Source organism: Nymphaea colorata, chromosome 2 (genome assembly GCF_008831285.2).
Source record: "Nymphaea colorata isolate Beijing-Zhang1983 chromosome 2, ASM883128v2, whole genome shotgun sequence".
Taxonomy (NCBI): Eukaryota; Viridiplantae; Streptophyta; class Magnoliopsida; order Nymphaeales; family Nymphaeaceae; genus Nymphaea; species Nymphaea colorata.
Window position 1 is genome coordinate 16571842 of NC_045139.1, and position 14458 is coordinate 16586299.

At 39.1% G+C, this 14458-nt stretch overlaps 2 protein-coding genes across 4 annotated transcripts; one reads left to right on the forward strand and one right to left on the reverse strand.

Moving 5' to 3' along the window:
• Positions 1-1823: 1823 nt before the first annotated feature.
• Positions 1824-5820, reverse strand: LOC116248678 (uncharacterized). The gene is made up of 4 exons (XM_050076049.1): positions 5323-5820; positions 5039-5229; positions 3570-3700; positions 1824-2869 (listed from the first exon to the last, which is right to left on the reverse strand). The coding sequence occupies exons 1-4, from the start codon at positions 5363-5365 to the stop codon at positions 2074-2076; spliced, it is 1161 nt and encodes a 386-aa protein (XP_049932006.1). The 5' UTR covers positions 5366-5820; the 3' UTR covers positions 1824-2073.
• Positions 5821-9158: 3338 nt separating this feature from the next.
• Positions 9159-13976, forward strand: LOC116246906 (uncharacterized). 3 transcript variants are annotated; one of them, XM_031618820.2, is made up of 6 exons: positions 9159-9378; positions 9483-9555; positions 11734-11841; positions 12031-12129; positions 13218-13343; positions 13513-13976. In XM_031618820.2, exons 1-6 carry the CDS (start codon positions 9190-9192, stop codon positions 13665-13667), a joined length of 750 nt encoding a protein of 249 aa, XP_031474680.1. In that variant the 5' UTR covers positions 9159-9189; the 3' UTR covers positions 13668-13976. The 3 variants fall into 3 exon arrangements, with proteins under 3 accessions (XP_031474680.1, XP_031474681.1, XP_031474682.1); XM_031618821.2 differs by having other exon boundaries at positions 9161-9378; positions 9486-9555; XM_031618822.2 differs by lacking the exon at positions 9483-9555 and having other exon boundaries at positions 9237-9378.
• The last annotated feature ends 482 nt before the right edge of the window (positions 13977-14458 follow it).

A 14458-nucleotide genomic window follows, 5' to 3' on the forward strand; every position in this document is an offset into this window, starting at 1 on the left:
ATGTGGCAGCTTGAATTTGACAGATAAAAGCTTTCTGTGCATTTCTTTTCTTACGTCACACAACATGTCGGTATCCGCCGCTTCTGTAAAGTTTCGTATGCTTTTGCACAGTGATCCTCTCTGTATGTATGGCCAACTATTTTTTTATGCTCCAGAGATCCATTCTTATAGGTTGGTTAAGAGATGAAAAAAACCATTTCCCTTCGACCAAATCCTGACCCCGAGAAACCCTCTCTCTCTCTCTCTCTCTTGAATAGTTTCCATAACAAAGTTAAAATAACCATCTAGACCCAGAATTATGTTTCTCTATGATTACTTGAAATGACATGCTCCGCTGCAACTAGAACGAATCCAGGCATAGAGCCTTGTTTTTACTTTTTGTCTCACCAAGGAGAGCAAATGAGGTCTATGCTTGGGCTACTCAACTTTTGATTAAAAAAAATCAGCACCACTGCAACCATATATTTTTAGCCACACATTTGTTTTGTCACAGTAGAAGCAAAACAGCTTTATGGTCCGATACTGCTGAGTGTGCCACGCAATCCGACGGGGCCCAATTGCTTATTGACAAACCAAGATCTGTACACTGACACAGGTTGCAGAAAGCCATATATGTGGTCGATATTACTAGGTGTGTCACAGAACCAAAAAAATCTCCAATAAAAAATAACTTCCATGATTATCACCAAAAGAGAGAGAGAGAGAGAGATTTTAAATTGTAACTACCATAACAAAGCTCCCACTCTCAATTTAAAAGAGATTTAGTGGAACTATCATAACAAAAGGTGCTGAAATGAAAAAAGGAAAAAAAAAAATCCTCCAGCTGTCAAGCGTACCAAAACTCGAAAAGAGAGGCCAGCTACAACGAGGCTAATCTTGAGACAGAAAGATACACAGTGCAGACAACTAAGAAGATGTTGTTAATGCCAGAACGATTCTATGAAATAGAAAACGATGATTTAAAAAAACTTAAGCTGACACAAAAGAATAACTTTCCGAAAGGTTGCATAATAACTAAGAATTGACACTAAGAAATTGGTCTGTACATATGCCAGCTTGGTCAAATTGACTAGAAAAACTCAAGATTGATGCTCAGAGTCCTCATAGTTGCTAGTGGCCAAATTTCAGAAGCACCATACATGATTGGTAAAACAAAAATAAATTAAAAAATCAAATACCCTTTTCCAAGGTTCATATCATTGTTACCACCCAAACCAAATGGGTAGAAATAAAAACAGGAAAGCAAATGCTTAAATAATATTACATTAGAATAGTTGATGACATTCAAGCAAATAAGAAATCAGAAGGGAAACGGAAGCAGAAAAGAAAGTTTGCTTAATTATGGTCCATATTATTGTGAAATAAATAATATATATGAAAAACAAGTAATCGGAACAATGGTGGTTAGTCTACCTCTTACAGAATGAAGTGAGAAAGAACAATGATGTTATTGGCAACCAAACTACCTGATTGTGAAATACTAGAATCATGCAAACCCTATACAACTTGCTCCAAGTACAACATTATCTCACATTTCTTTTTTATCACAATCTCCTCTCACGAACAGCATCAACGAATCCCACTGCAAGCAACGCACCCATCGAACACAATTAAAGGCACCAAAAATTTTCATTGCTCTTGAAGAAGCAACCAGATTCCCGTGATATCAACACCAATATAACTACACCACATATCCAAGCATCCAAGAACCATTTATCAACGGCATGAACTAGACGTGCAAAATAACCAACCTTTTGAAGCTACCAACTTTGTCGTACTATATTCTGACAGTAAACATAAAGAGCAGATAGAACACAACCAAATGAAACCCAGTCGAAGAACAACTATCACGACATTGCTTTCTTATTCTTTCTGTTTTCTTATACATATATAACTGCTTACTATATATCTTTGTAAACGTGCTCAGCTCCGTTGACACTTGGATGAAGAATGGCTCATAAACCATCACACTGAATGGAGCTTCATGGATCGAATAAATGAATTACTATTATTTTCTTGTTCACTTGCCCAAAGAATCTTGCTATTGCTAAAGCAGTAGTTACTTGTAAAGCTTTAATCAAGAGCAGCCTTGTTACGTTTTCCACTTATAGGCTTTGGCAAGCCGTCAAATATTGGTCTGGTGATTGCAACTGCTGAAAGAGCCTGTAGATCGGGTTTCAGCCACTTGGTTGCTGACCAGCTTGAAGCAACATTCTCAAAGGACTCTTGCAGGTTGGAGGTGCTTGATGAGCGCCGGACCCCAGCAAATCCACTGGCCATGGAAGAGTCCCCAGCGTAATGTGCATGACCATTGCTAGTAGTTTCCATATCAATACCTGCTAGGTTTGCTTTGCTTGCAGATTTTGGCCTGAGAGCCAGGCCTCTACCGAACCTCCCCAAGAACCCACCACTGTTTTCTTCCTTAAGTATCAATGCTGGGCTTGGAGAAGCTCCATCAGCATCAGCCTTCTGGCGTCTCCTGACAGATTTCTCACTTGACTTCTCCACATCATTATCACCAGCTTCTGCAACCATGACATCCTCCGTGGATTCACCATTCTCTGCCTGAGACACATCCACCAAGCTTCGGGATTTCCTGTGTCTGCCTAAGGATGAACCAGCCGTCCCATTTGCCTTGGGGGATGAAGGAGGTTCATCTCGTGAGACCTGACTGCTCGTTATTCTATATAGAGTCATTTCTGTACCTTCAGTGGCATTACCGCCGTTGCCAACAGAAGGCACCAGACCATAGTAACCTTGTAAACTGCTCATTGCTGGAGAAACTTTTCGTTGTGGTTTAGGTGATTGGAAGTCCTTAAGCAAAGCTCTCTGTGGATATCTTGGAGGGGTTCTTAGGCTGCTTCCCTTTCTGCAAAAAATGTTCATAGTGAGCAGGTACAATTCTACAATCTTGATGAATGCAGGCCTCCAGGTGAAGTGATAAAGAAAGGGGAACAACCAATTTGAAGAAATGCATGGTACAACGGACAAAAACGCAATGTTCCCTGGGATGTGACGCAACAGCAAAAACAGTGCAGGAGGAGTGTACAAGTATGCATTAAGATGAGCTTAACCACAAGATGTTTCACGAAAAAAAAAAATCATGATTATCCTCAAAATATCAGCAATGGGCCTAGGGGAATACAAATAGTGAACGCAGGTTTAACATAGATGGTAGCACAAACCCAGCAAGGAAATGGTTAAAGAAGCATCTCAAGGTACTTCATGTATGCTGTTATTAGGTTAAAATATGTATATATGCATTTCATATGAATATGATGGAAAGATGTACATATTCTTGATGCATTTGATATGATGGAAAACATACATATTCTTAACAAGAATAAGATTGTCGAGCTCTCAAGATGTATAAACTAACAAGTCTTAAGCTATCCACTGGATAAACATGGAAGGAGTATGCATTAAGTAAGCACAAATTTTGTTCAATTTTGACCTTGTCTTTTTCACTTTTACAGCAGAAACTAAATTACATACTAGTAGCAAATAAAAAGTGAGATGTAAAACAACAAAATGAACATCTGAAAAAAAATAAATTCAAAGAACAGTACTCTTGGTCAGCAGATCCATTTGATAAGATCGGAGATGGGGGATGCCTTCCTGGTAGAGGTATCTGCAATGTTTTATGAGCAAACATTTGAAGATCTGTAACCAAACCATTTAGGCGTTTTATGTCTGAAACCTGACAAAAGAATCCAAAGATCACAAGCTAGTCGTTGCATCCACAAAATACATCAGCAGCACGTTGATAAGAACAAACATTCGTGATAACTGGAGTAAAAAAAAGTATCTAGCATAAATTTCTTTCATAAGTGATGATTCTTTCACAAGTCACTGTAGAGGAAAAGTCATTTTTCAAAAAAAGATATGTAGATGGAACATGAGGATTTTATACATTATATGGTAACATGAAGTTTTTAAACATTCAATCTTGGAGGAGATGAATTGTCAAGTTATTTCATTGTGTTCTTATTGTGCGCTCTTGTGCCTATGAATGTGTGTGTGTGTGTGTGTATGTGTGTTTGTGTTTGAGAGAGAGAGAGAGAGAGAGAGATGTTAATGTCCACATTGGGAATGACTTTCACACATTTCCTACAGTCACAACTAACTGTTGGATACAAACTGAAATGTGGTGCACAGATTGCATTCATCCAAAGAACCTGTCATTGTGAAAATCTTCTTCACTTGAACGAACCTATCAAGGGCATAATCTCTCAAATATTCATATGGCAATATTTGACGGGGAAAAAACAAAGAAGAAGAAGCATCGATAGATGAGGCTTTTGTGCTGTATTTTCTTTCTTCAGATGTTTTACCTCTGTTTCCGCCTCTCTTTCATTTCTACTTGGATCATTGACTCTTCTTACAGAATACTCAACCAGAGTTTTCAAGTCATTTTAGCATTTTGACATCAAAACGGTAAAAAGAATAGACAACGTGAACTAAGAGACATAGGCATATAGGTCTCCAGCAGCCCGTCTTGTTCATTTTCATGCTGGGAGATTTGCATCATGGTGAAAGCAGTCAATCAAGGATACGGTTCTATCATCGAGTTATAGATCCTGACCTCAATATTTCTGTAACTAGAGTTCGAGTAAGCTTAGAGAGTGCGGAAGCTTTGAAGTTCCAAAATCCAAACCATGAAAGCATCACTTTTAGTTTTAACTGGTTATTTAATTAAGATCCATTATCGGCTTCAAATTGTGCATTGTCTTCACGTGTAGTGCAAATGGAAAGTTGTTCTATCTTCGTAACAGCAACGAAGAACTTGCCCAAAAAGTAACATTTCCTTGAAATATCCAAACTCCTGTATCACTAGACGCCCACCCTTGGGACAACTCAGCAAGGAAAAAAAGAACAAATGAGAAACAAAACCAAAGAAATAGCACCTGTGATATGCATTACAAGCTTAGACTAGATATATGACAACTACAAATTCGCGACAGATTTCCGGTTCCTAATAAGGAAGCTCGTGGAAAACGACAAACGACGTCCAAAATGCAAATGAAGAGGGCCTCACCTCTACACCATACTTGATGGCTATGCCGGCAAGAGTGTCAAACCTAGAAACGCGATGCTCAATGTAACTGACACCAGAAGATGATGACGGTGATGAAGACGAAGGAACCAATGAAGAATTCGGCGCGCTCGAATTCAACCTCAGTTCAGAAAAATCGCCAGACATATCCCGAGCGTTTCCATCTCGGTGACCTAAATCCATGGCCAAATCAATCATGCACGACTTATCCTCATCAATCTCCTTGTTCTAAGCAACCCTAACATGCAAAAAATATCTCCAGTTACCGGAGCGCTTCAACGACATGCCTGCGCGAGAACTAAATGGCATGACGGAGATAAATCAACACACGCAGCGGAAAACATCTCTCCGCCGAGATCCACCACAAGACTAACTCAAGTCCCCTGCCTCATCCGAACAGCTTTAGAAAACCCTCGCATGAAGACGATTTACCGATCTCCGCTGATCTTTCGCACTCGTGACGACACAAAACAATTAAGGTCTAACTCCTCCCGATCCGCGATGGCACAAGTGAAATCCGGCGTTCTACCGCTACTTACTCCGCGGACGGCCGGAAATAAGCCGAATCTCCGCCGTTGACAAAAAAAAAAACTCCAGATATCTCGATAAAAATGACGCCACTATATCCACGGACCCGAGGACTCCCCTCCGCGTCTCCTCCGGCGAAGGAACGCCCGATTTCCCTCAGAATCCGCCACACTTACTCCGAGAGAGAGAGAGAGAGAAGTAAAAGAGAGAGAGAAAGTTCCTTCAAGAAAAAACAAAATAAAATGATGAAAAAAAAAAACACGACGATGCGGATGAGAGAATGCCGGACGGTAATAAAAGGTCATTTATATCCCCAAAATTTTAAGATATGATATTCATGTCCCCATCGGCCGCGGCACTGGACTCCCGTTTTTGGGGCTTAGACAGTTGGACTCCACCTCCTTCCTTAGGGTGTTTGATTGTTTTGGATTTTAGATTATTTGTCTCATAAAATTATAAATGTGTTTGATTGCTTCAGATCTTAGATCTAATGTCATTTCTCTCATAAAATCAAAAGTTTAGCAAACTGTGAATCTCAGGATTTCAAATCCTCAAAATATGCAAAATCCTCTAATTAGAGTTCGGACATCGGGTGGTCTGATCCATCGCACAAATCTTACATCCATGTGCAAGAATTTGGTTGTTGTTGCATCCTACTGAGATTTCTCATCACAAATGTGCCGAGAGATCGGACCCCCTCCCCACTTTTTTTTATGATCTGAAATCCATGGTTATAAAATCTCATGTTTGATAAAACAATGGATTTATCGACACATCTATCCCTTGGGGGTCGTTAGGCAATTGGTAACTCTCTCACTAAAGGGGGCTTTGACGGTGTCAATGAACTCTTCTCGGATCTGCCGATTGAATTGGAGAATCACTCCATTATATATTGTTCCATTTAGCATCGATTTTAACTATTATATATTTACAAGAAGTACCATATAGTTGTCTATTATAAATAAACTAATGTAATGCATGTGGTCTATTAGCATGAAATTTGTACTTGTATCTCTAAACTATGTTATTAAATTTATTTGATTGTATTAAGTTATTATTTTATAGATATGTTCAACTACTTTATCATTTTATAGCAAAAAAATTGTTTCCTTTCATTGAAACAAAATGAGAATCCTGATTCCCATATATACTTAGCTACTGCAATATAAATTATTTGTAGTTATATACGAAGACAATCCGGCAACGATAAAATAAATGTTGGGAGAAACTACCAGCTCCCAGACTCGTAGAAATCTATTTCTTTATGCTAACGTAAATTCTTTATAATAATGTAAACTTTTTTAGTAAATGATCAAGAGCAAGAAAGAATTAAAACAAGGGTTTATCATATTGTTAACTTATAATTTATAGTGCATTAGTGAGTTTTAGGTATTTAGCTATCCGGTCCGTCTGGCCGGCTGATTTCAATTTATTTTTATTTTTCGATTCGAAAAAGGAAAAAAAAAATTAAAGATTTACATAGAAAATGACATTAATGCCCTCATCGGGTTTTTGGTGTCACGCTGAACTCCGTCGCCGCTTGCAGGCCGTTGCAGCCGAACTGAGTGAAGGGCAAGATCGTCATTATAAATATTAGGAAAATACAATCCATCCCCCGATAGTCGGGGCTCGCCGTCCAAACTTCCGTAATAGCAATTATTACTTCTTACAATAAAATAATAAATGAAATATTCTAATCCTGAAGGTTCCAGAAGGTCGAGGGATCCAACTGGAACGAACTGTCGGTGGTCCTATCGATGGATCGGGTCTGAGGGGTATCCAGTAAATTTGGATCCGAATGTTCCTGTGTTAACGGTGCGTTTGACAGCGGATGGGAACGTCTGAAACAAATTATCTCAGGACCTTCTCTTATAAACTTTTCGGGCAAAAAAAATCGGAGAAGTTCTTAAGGAGCTTGAGACAGGGTGTCACGAGATGCTTTTCACCGCGTTTGAATGGAGGAGACTAGTACAAATAGCAGGGAGTCATGGATAGTATATCCAAGACTTAGACATATACCTGTGAGCTTGTACTCAACGACGCCATCAGAAGCGATTTTGCAACATTAGCTGACGTGAAGGCATAAAATGATCAAATAGAATTCCGAGTGTTGGACCAACTTACCGACCTCCGAGTTAGGGCTGCACAACTAGTCGAGCCTGCTCGAACTCAACTCAAACTTGCTCGTCAAAACTCGACTCATTTATGAACGAATCATGTTAGAGTTCAAATGTATGCTTGAAATACTAAATAAGTTCGTTCAAGTTATAAGAGCTCGACTTGTTTAAACTCGACTTGGCTTGACTCGACCATATAATGAATGCTGAAATCAAGTAGCAACTAGACGAGTTAAATGAGTTAACAACTTGAAAAGAAAAAACAAAACGAGACATACTTAACATAAATGAGTTAAATGAGTCGAGCTTGAGCTTCTTCTATGTAGCTCGACTTAAGTTCGAGTTGACCCAACTTGAGCTAGACTCTGCTTGTGTGGAGGCCTACTCGGAGTCATTAACCCAATCGATCCCACTCACCTAGAGTTGTTTCCATATCTGGACATGCGTGTGGAGATCCTGCAATTGACTATGATCTTGAAGCCTCACAGTCACGCCGTAATTTACCTGGAAACAAAAATATTTCCATAAGAAAATGAAATAATTAGAAGAAAACTGCAGTTTGTCTGGTCTGTTGGAACATATTAAGAGCAGACAGTAGGATTGACATGCGATATCGAATCCAAAATGGGTACCTCAAAGAAGTTTGGATCCAGTAACTCAACACAAGAATCCAGGAATCAAAGATATACGATGCAGTGATGTCGGCTCGTTGATCCAAGAGAACACTAAGATCCGACCCGACCGAAACTGATGTCCCCGGTTAAAGCCCAGCCCACTTTTTGGTGGGTTTGGATCTTGCTCAGTCCATATTACCTCGCAATTGAACATGTAAATCTCATATATGCACTAGGATTCAAACATGAACATATTTGTTTTAACAATAGTTACCAAATAAACGAAAATGAAACAGTAAGCAAAGCATCAGAAAATGCTTAGGAAACATTATATTAGCATAGATAATGCGATTGAAAGGGAAAGCAATAGATGAATCAAGATCAGGGGAAAAAGACATCTTTAAGAAAAGGAAAGCAAGCTTCTTGGTAACTATAGTTTGTTCAATCCATAATTCCACATCAAACAACGTAAGCTGGGTGGGTTTCACTAAGAACTTTATATGGGTGCTTGTATCAGGTCCAGATCAAGATGGATTTAGATTTGTCAACGGTTGGCGGGAATTGGTTCCTTATCTAATAAAAATAATTTGAGTTCAGGTTCTGACTTGAAGTGGACTCGTTTACTGGATAGATCTAGTTCCTTTTTGTAAATTGCTGCATCTTGACATTATCGGGTGTGAAAAAGGATTTGGATTCAATTCCAAATCCCATGGAGATGAAAATCAAAATCTCAAAAGCACGTAACAACCCATTATTAGATCGATCTAAACAAGTTCGTTCTAATATTAAGAACAAAAAAAAGGATGATCTCTTGGGTTGATTCCATTCAAATCGATCGGTTTTGATCGATTCAAATACTCGTACACAGTTTTTGATGATATTGGTTGGGGACTTGGGCGCCGGGGTCTTGTTAGCAGGATGCAACGCAGGCTCCCAAACGAGCAGACGAGAGAGTGGCTCCAACAGCAGAGCTGCGGAGAGGGCGACTACTGAAGCAGGGCCAAGACACAATCACGCGCGCAAAAGGGCAGCCATGATTCGTCGATTCCTGAGAATCCCGACGGTAAATTTGAGCCGTGACTCCCACTATCATGATCTCTCTGTGTGCAAAGTTGGTTATGGGAAATGTCGTAGAAAGGGGAAGTCACCTTGTAAGACTTTGTGCAGCAGTACGCGCGCAGACGAGATGCATTATCTTTTCGAGTCCGCCGGAATTGCTCGTCGTACGGAGGAGGAAGAGGTCTCGCTTGTCTTCTCTTTCTTGTTATTCCTACCCGCTCCCCTTTTCCTGAGAGTCTTTTTATTCTTTTAATTTGGAGAAGGGGTTATCTCGTTGATCATCCGCTTCTGTTGCTTCTCATTTAATCTGTATTTGCTTCAAAACTTGCTCTGTCTCTCTCTCTCTCTCTCTCTCTCCCCCTCTCTCTGCTACGGCGCTGAGGGAATCTACTATTGGCAAGAACATCCATGAATGAGTTGCTATAAGCTGCTATTTTCCTACAAAGTTTTTTCTTTTGATACGTTATGTTTCTCGCTGTTAGCAGCGATTCAAACGCTATAAATTGTTGTGTTATAGTGGAGGTGTTTTTTCTTTCTAGTTCCTATAAATATTAGGAGCCAATGAGGCACTTTAATTTGTTGATTATAGTGTAGATGATTACTCTTGTTATGGAATAGAGGAACCACGCTTGGGTTGGAAGACTTGATAGTGTTTGTCTAGCGGTTGGTTCCCCAGCATCATAGAACTTCGAGGTGAAGGCCACTGAACCGGTTCAGAGACTTTTATCTAGGCAAGCTCGGCTGAGCCTGCAAGAGGCCGCATTGAGGTTTGAACCCTATCACCAACCGTCTATCGGCCAAGACCTCCCCATTTATGATAGCTCCTTGGATTCAGTAGTGTAGTCTGGATGAGTTATATGGTTCACTTAATATGTAAGAAATTGCTGTTTATTTGATTAAACCTGTTAAATCAAACTTATGATTTGGTTAGACCCTGTGGCACAAGCGTGTGAGTTGCTGTTGCTATCCTGTTGTAAATGTTTCTATCTTTTGGTTTCTAGTGAAATTTGTGTTGCTAGAAAAGCTACTTTTCAACTTATATTCAAGACTTAAATGCTTGTTGTATTGATTATTGAATCTGGGTGCTTAAACTGTGCATAAACTGATAAACATATACATGGGTGCTGGTAAAAGTGTTGGGATAGGATAAGTGATGATCATGTTTCAATTGGTATAGCTGCTAAACCCCTCTATCACATTTGAGATTGATCACCTTTTGTTTAGTGAGGAAATAAAACTAGGATTCCAGCCATACCGTAGATGAGGGTGCCAAAATCATTCATAATGTACCTTAGGTTGAAGTCAAGAAGAACCTACATGAGTTGGGAATTGTTTAATATCTGTTTTCAGTGGTCGAGCAGATTATGAGTTTGGCTAGTTGTTTTTCTTTGTCGTGAGAACATCTATATCATATGTGCAAGTAAGCAGTATTTTAGGTCGTTGTATGGAATGCTGCAAGCGATATGGAACCTAATGGTTCCCTCTGCTCTTCTCCATTTAGCTATTTGTGCTTCTTCTGTCTTCTTACTCTTTGCCTTATTTTCCAGATAGTGTTTTTTGAGTCGGGATAATTCAGGGGTGATATGCCAGCCATCTGATATCGCCCAAAAAGCCATTTGCATTCAGATCAACCAAAATCAAATCCTAGGTTTTTCCTAACATGTGAAAGCGTATTACTCCAACAAATCTTGACAGTGATCTTCTGTGCAGCTTGATACTGACGATAAGCGAAAATTTCTTGATTGCTGTGCCATTTGAATTGGACAAAATTAAATTTTTATTTGCATTAATTGCACTCTCTTTTATCACGTCCAATATTTCCCTGTGCTGTACTACTAAGTTCCTCTTCCCATGTTAACTACAGGTTGTCAGACCTATTATTCCTCAAATTGGTCCATATTTATCTCTCTTTGTTATAGCACCGACAATGATATACCTCTGAAAATGAAGCAGCAACTATTCTAAAAGCAATAAAATTTTGGATAATCTATCCAAATAGTAGGTCTTTTTATGTAACCACACATATCATTGCACCCGTATTCATACACATAACAGTCTGAATATCGATATTGGCTCCTATTTTTATGCCCAATAAATGATATTTGGGTTTTTTAAGCTCTGTTGAGAGATTTTGGCTCCAAATATGACAGCAATATCAATTTGATATTCTGCAAAAGATCCATTATATCTGTGTTACAAATCAAGCTATGCTTCATGTAGTATCTAGTATGTTGTGTTGGTATCTCTATATGTTTTGCTACTGTGGACAACCAGCACTCAAATTCTCAATACCAATCAAATGCAAGTAAGAAATTTTATTTCTGTTCACGTATATTAATATGTATATATATTTTAATAGAGGACACCTCAATGGAAGAGGATGCTGAGAGGAAGATTGGATGGCTACTGAAATCTATTTTCGTTGGAACTGCTGTATATTTTGGCTATCAGTTTTTCCCATACATGGGTATGTGATACTCTTTGGTCTTTTCTGTTACATAATCATATTCCCATTCTATGCTACAAAGATGTTATGCACTGGAAAGCTTTATCTTTCCATAATTCATTGTGCTGTAGACTAGCCTTGGGTGATTTGAGGATGATGAAACCACTGTTGGTGGTGACAAATTTCAAAATTTGCCTCTTATATTTTCAGGTGATAATTTGGTGCAGCAGTCTATTTCTCTACTATGTGTCAAGGATCCTTTGTTCAAAAGAATGGGAGCATCAAGAATTTCCCGTTTTGCAACTGACGGTGAGAATTTTTTTCATGGATCATCGATTTTTGCTTATTGAAAATCTATATTGAAATTTTAGACTTGCCTACGTGCAATCTATGTTTCATGTTTTTGTTTTTCTTAGCTTGCTGTCTTAAATTTGGACACTCTATCACATCATTACGTATGTTGTGCAACTCTTGGTTGTGGCAGAAAATGAGATTTTCCATTGCTTTTGTAATGGAAATAAATTCCTTCCAAAATTCAGGAGTTTTGAGAACCATGCTTTTTGATGTGATGGTTGATAATTGTGTGCGACTGATATCTTAATTATATGTGTTTTGAAATTGTCCCTGATCTCTTATTATGAATATCACATTGGTATGGGGAGAACATGGTTCGAGTGGGTTTGGTGGGGGTGGGGGTGGTGGGAAGGAGGGGTGGGGAAGGTGGAGAGTTGGTAGGGAAAGGGATTGTGTTGGTGTTTTGGAGAAGGAGGAGAGCGGTAGACCTTTCAAGGAAGATTTCAATTCAATGTAAATAAAGAAGATTGTGCATCTTTCAATGTTTATGCCACAATCCCAGACTTCCTTCTTATTAACTATGTACTTCATGTTGCTCTTGGATTTGCGTCAACTAACCTGGTTGCAGTTGCCCAAAAACATCCGATAGTTGTTCAGTCTGTATAATGAATCTGTTTCCATCCTTGATCACGTGTCTGAATTGGTCATTCTGCCACTCAAAGATCTCATTAAGGAAGTTGAGTTGACCTGATGTCAAGAAACCATTTTATTCTTGTGGTTACCTTTTTGATGTTCTATGGGTTTTCTGATTGTTAGCTTGTATTGTGTAATACAGGATTTTAAGCGCATCCTGTGAGGACTCTATGGTTCTGCTGGATGTCTCTAGCCATCTTGATTTTGCTCATTCCATTAATTAGTGATTTCATCAGGGGCACTAATTCATGTGTATATCTCATATATTGCATAATGCCAGGAGATTGATTTCCTCTGCACAGGTGTAACAATGTGAAATCTTTATTATATGTCAAAGCTGCTGTTGATCATTTGAAGTTTTCATTCTGATTGATACAATTCTTCAAAAACATCTCTGTTTCCTAATATAGATGAAAGGAGGACAAAAATTATAGAAATGGGCGGAATTGAGAGGCTTGTGACTATGCTAGAGGGAGCTACTGATGACCGCACACGCAAGGCAGCACTTAAAGCACTTGATGCCCTTTCACACACTGGTAAGATGTCCTGGGAGTCTATGATCAAAGAAGACGTGAACGTTTTTTTGCATGATTCATGTTATCCATGTAGTCTACTTTTAGCTAGAAGTGTAGACTTCAACTAAACTGTTAATAAAATGTCAATGTGGTCTCCCTGATACTATCATGTTGCAACCAACTGATGCAGATGCAGCTGTCAAAGCCTTGCACGAAGCTGGTGCTGTAGCAATCATCAAGTCGACACCAAATTCATCTGATGGCGAAGTAACAAAATACAAATCTAACCTGTTCAAAAGATTTCAAGATCTAAAGTACGAAACACCTCTGACGGACATGGAATAGGTGAAAAGACCTGCATTCGCTGCCTATTTTTCTAGATTTTTTTAAAATTCTGTCAGCAGCAGTTGTTATACATGACACAATCCCCAGAAATAAATTATCCCTGAGTGCAGGCTTGGACAATCATATGACATGGGAGTGTATCTCAATCCAGCAATCTGAATCTAGCACTCGTGTCTGACAAGATTGTTATAGAATGAAACATGAAAATTTCTGTGGAATTTTATTTAGTACTAAGGGGGTTGTTCAACTCCTTCAGAGAGCAAAATGTAGTAACTGACGAGGCTGCTTATTGAATTGTTTTCTTGCTTATCTGAATGTGTCTATTGTCACCAATCGTTAAGGACATTCTCGATTTGCTGCATTGCCCTTGTTGAGAGGGAAAAAAAATTCAGTTTTGAGTACAACGGTAATTTTTTTGCCCCTTTAGTCCCTGGGCACCATTTTAGCTCGAAGGTCCCAGGTGTGTGTCCTAGGAGGTGCCAACTTCACTTGTATTTTAGTTCTTGCAATGAAAAACTCTTTGAGGTACCCCCTCCCCTTCCCATTGATGAAGCCCTCAGTTTCCAGCTTTATTTCAAATGATGCACACACTCGATAGTTAACTCTTAGCTCTCCTTTAACACCATCAGCTGCCATGGTGAGAGAGCAGAACCTCTTCAAACACATGGTTTTATCTTATGGACGTGAGACATGGAAAGGCTGTCACCTTCTACTATGTCATTAGTGCTCCAGTTACTGGAAGTACGCACATTAAGACAATTTAGAACGTGCTATTTGGTGGAAATTGTTAA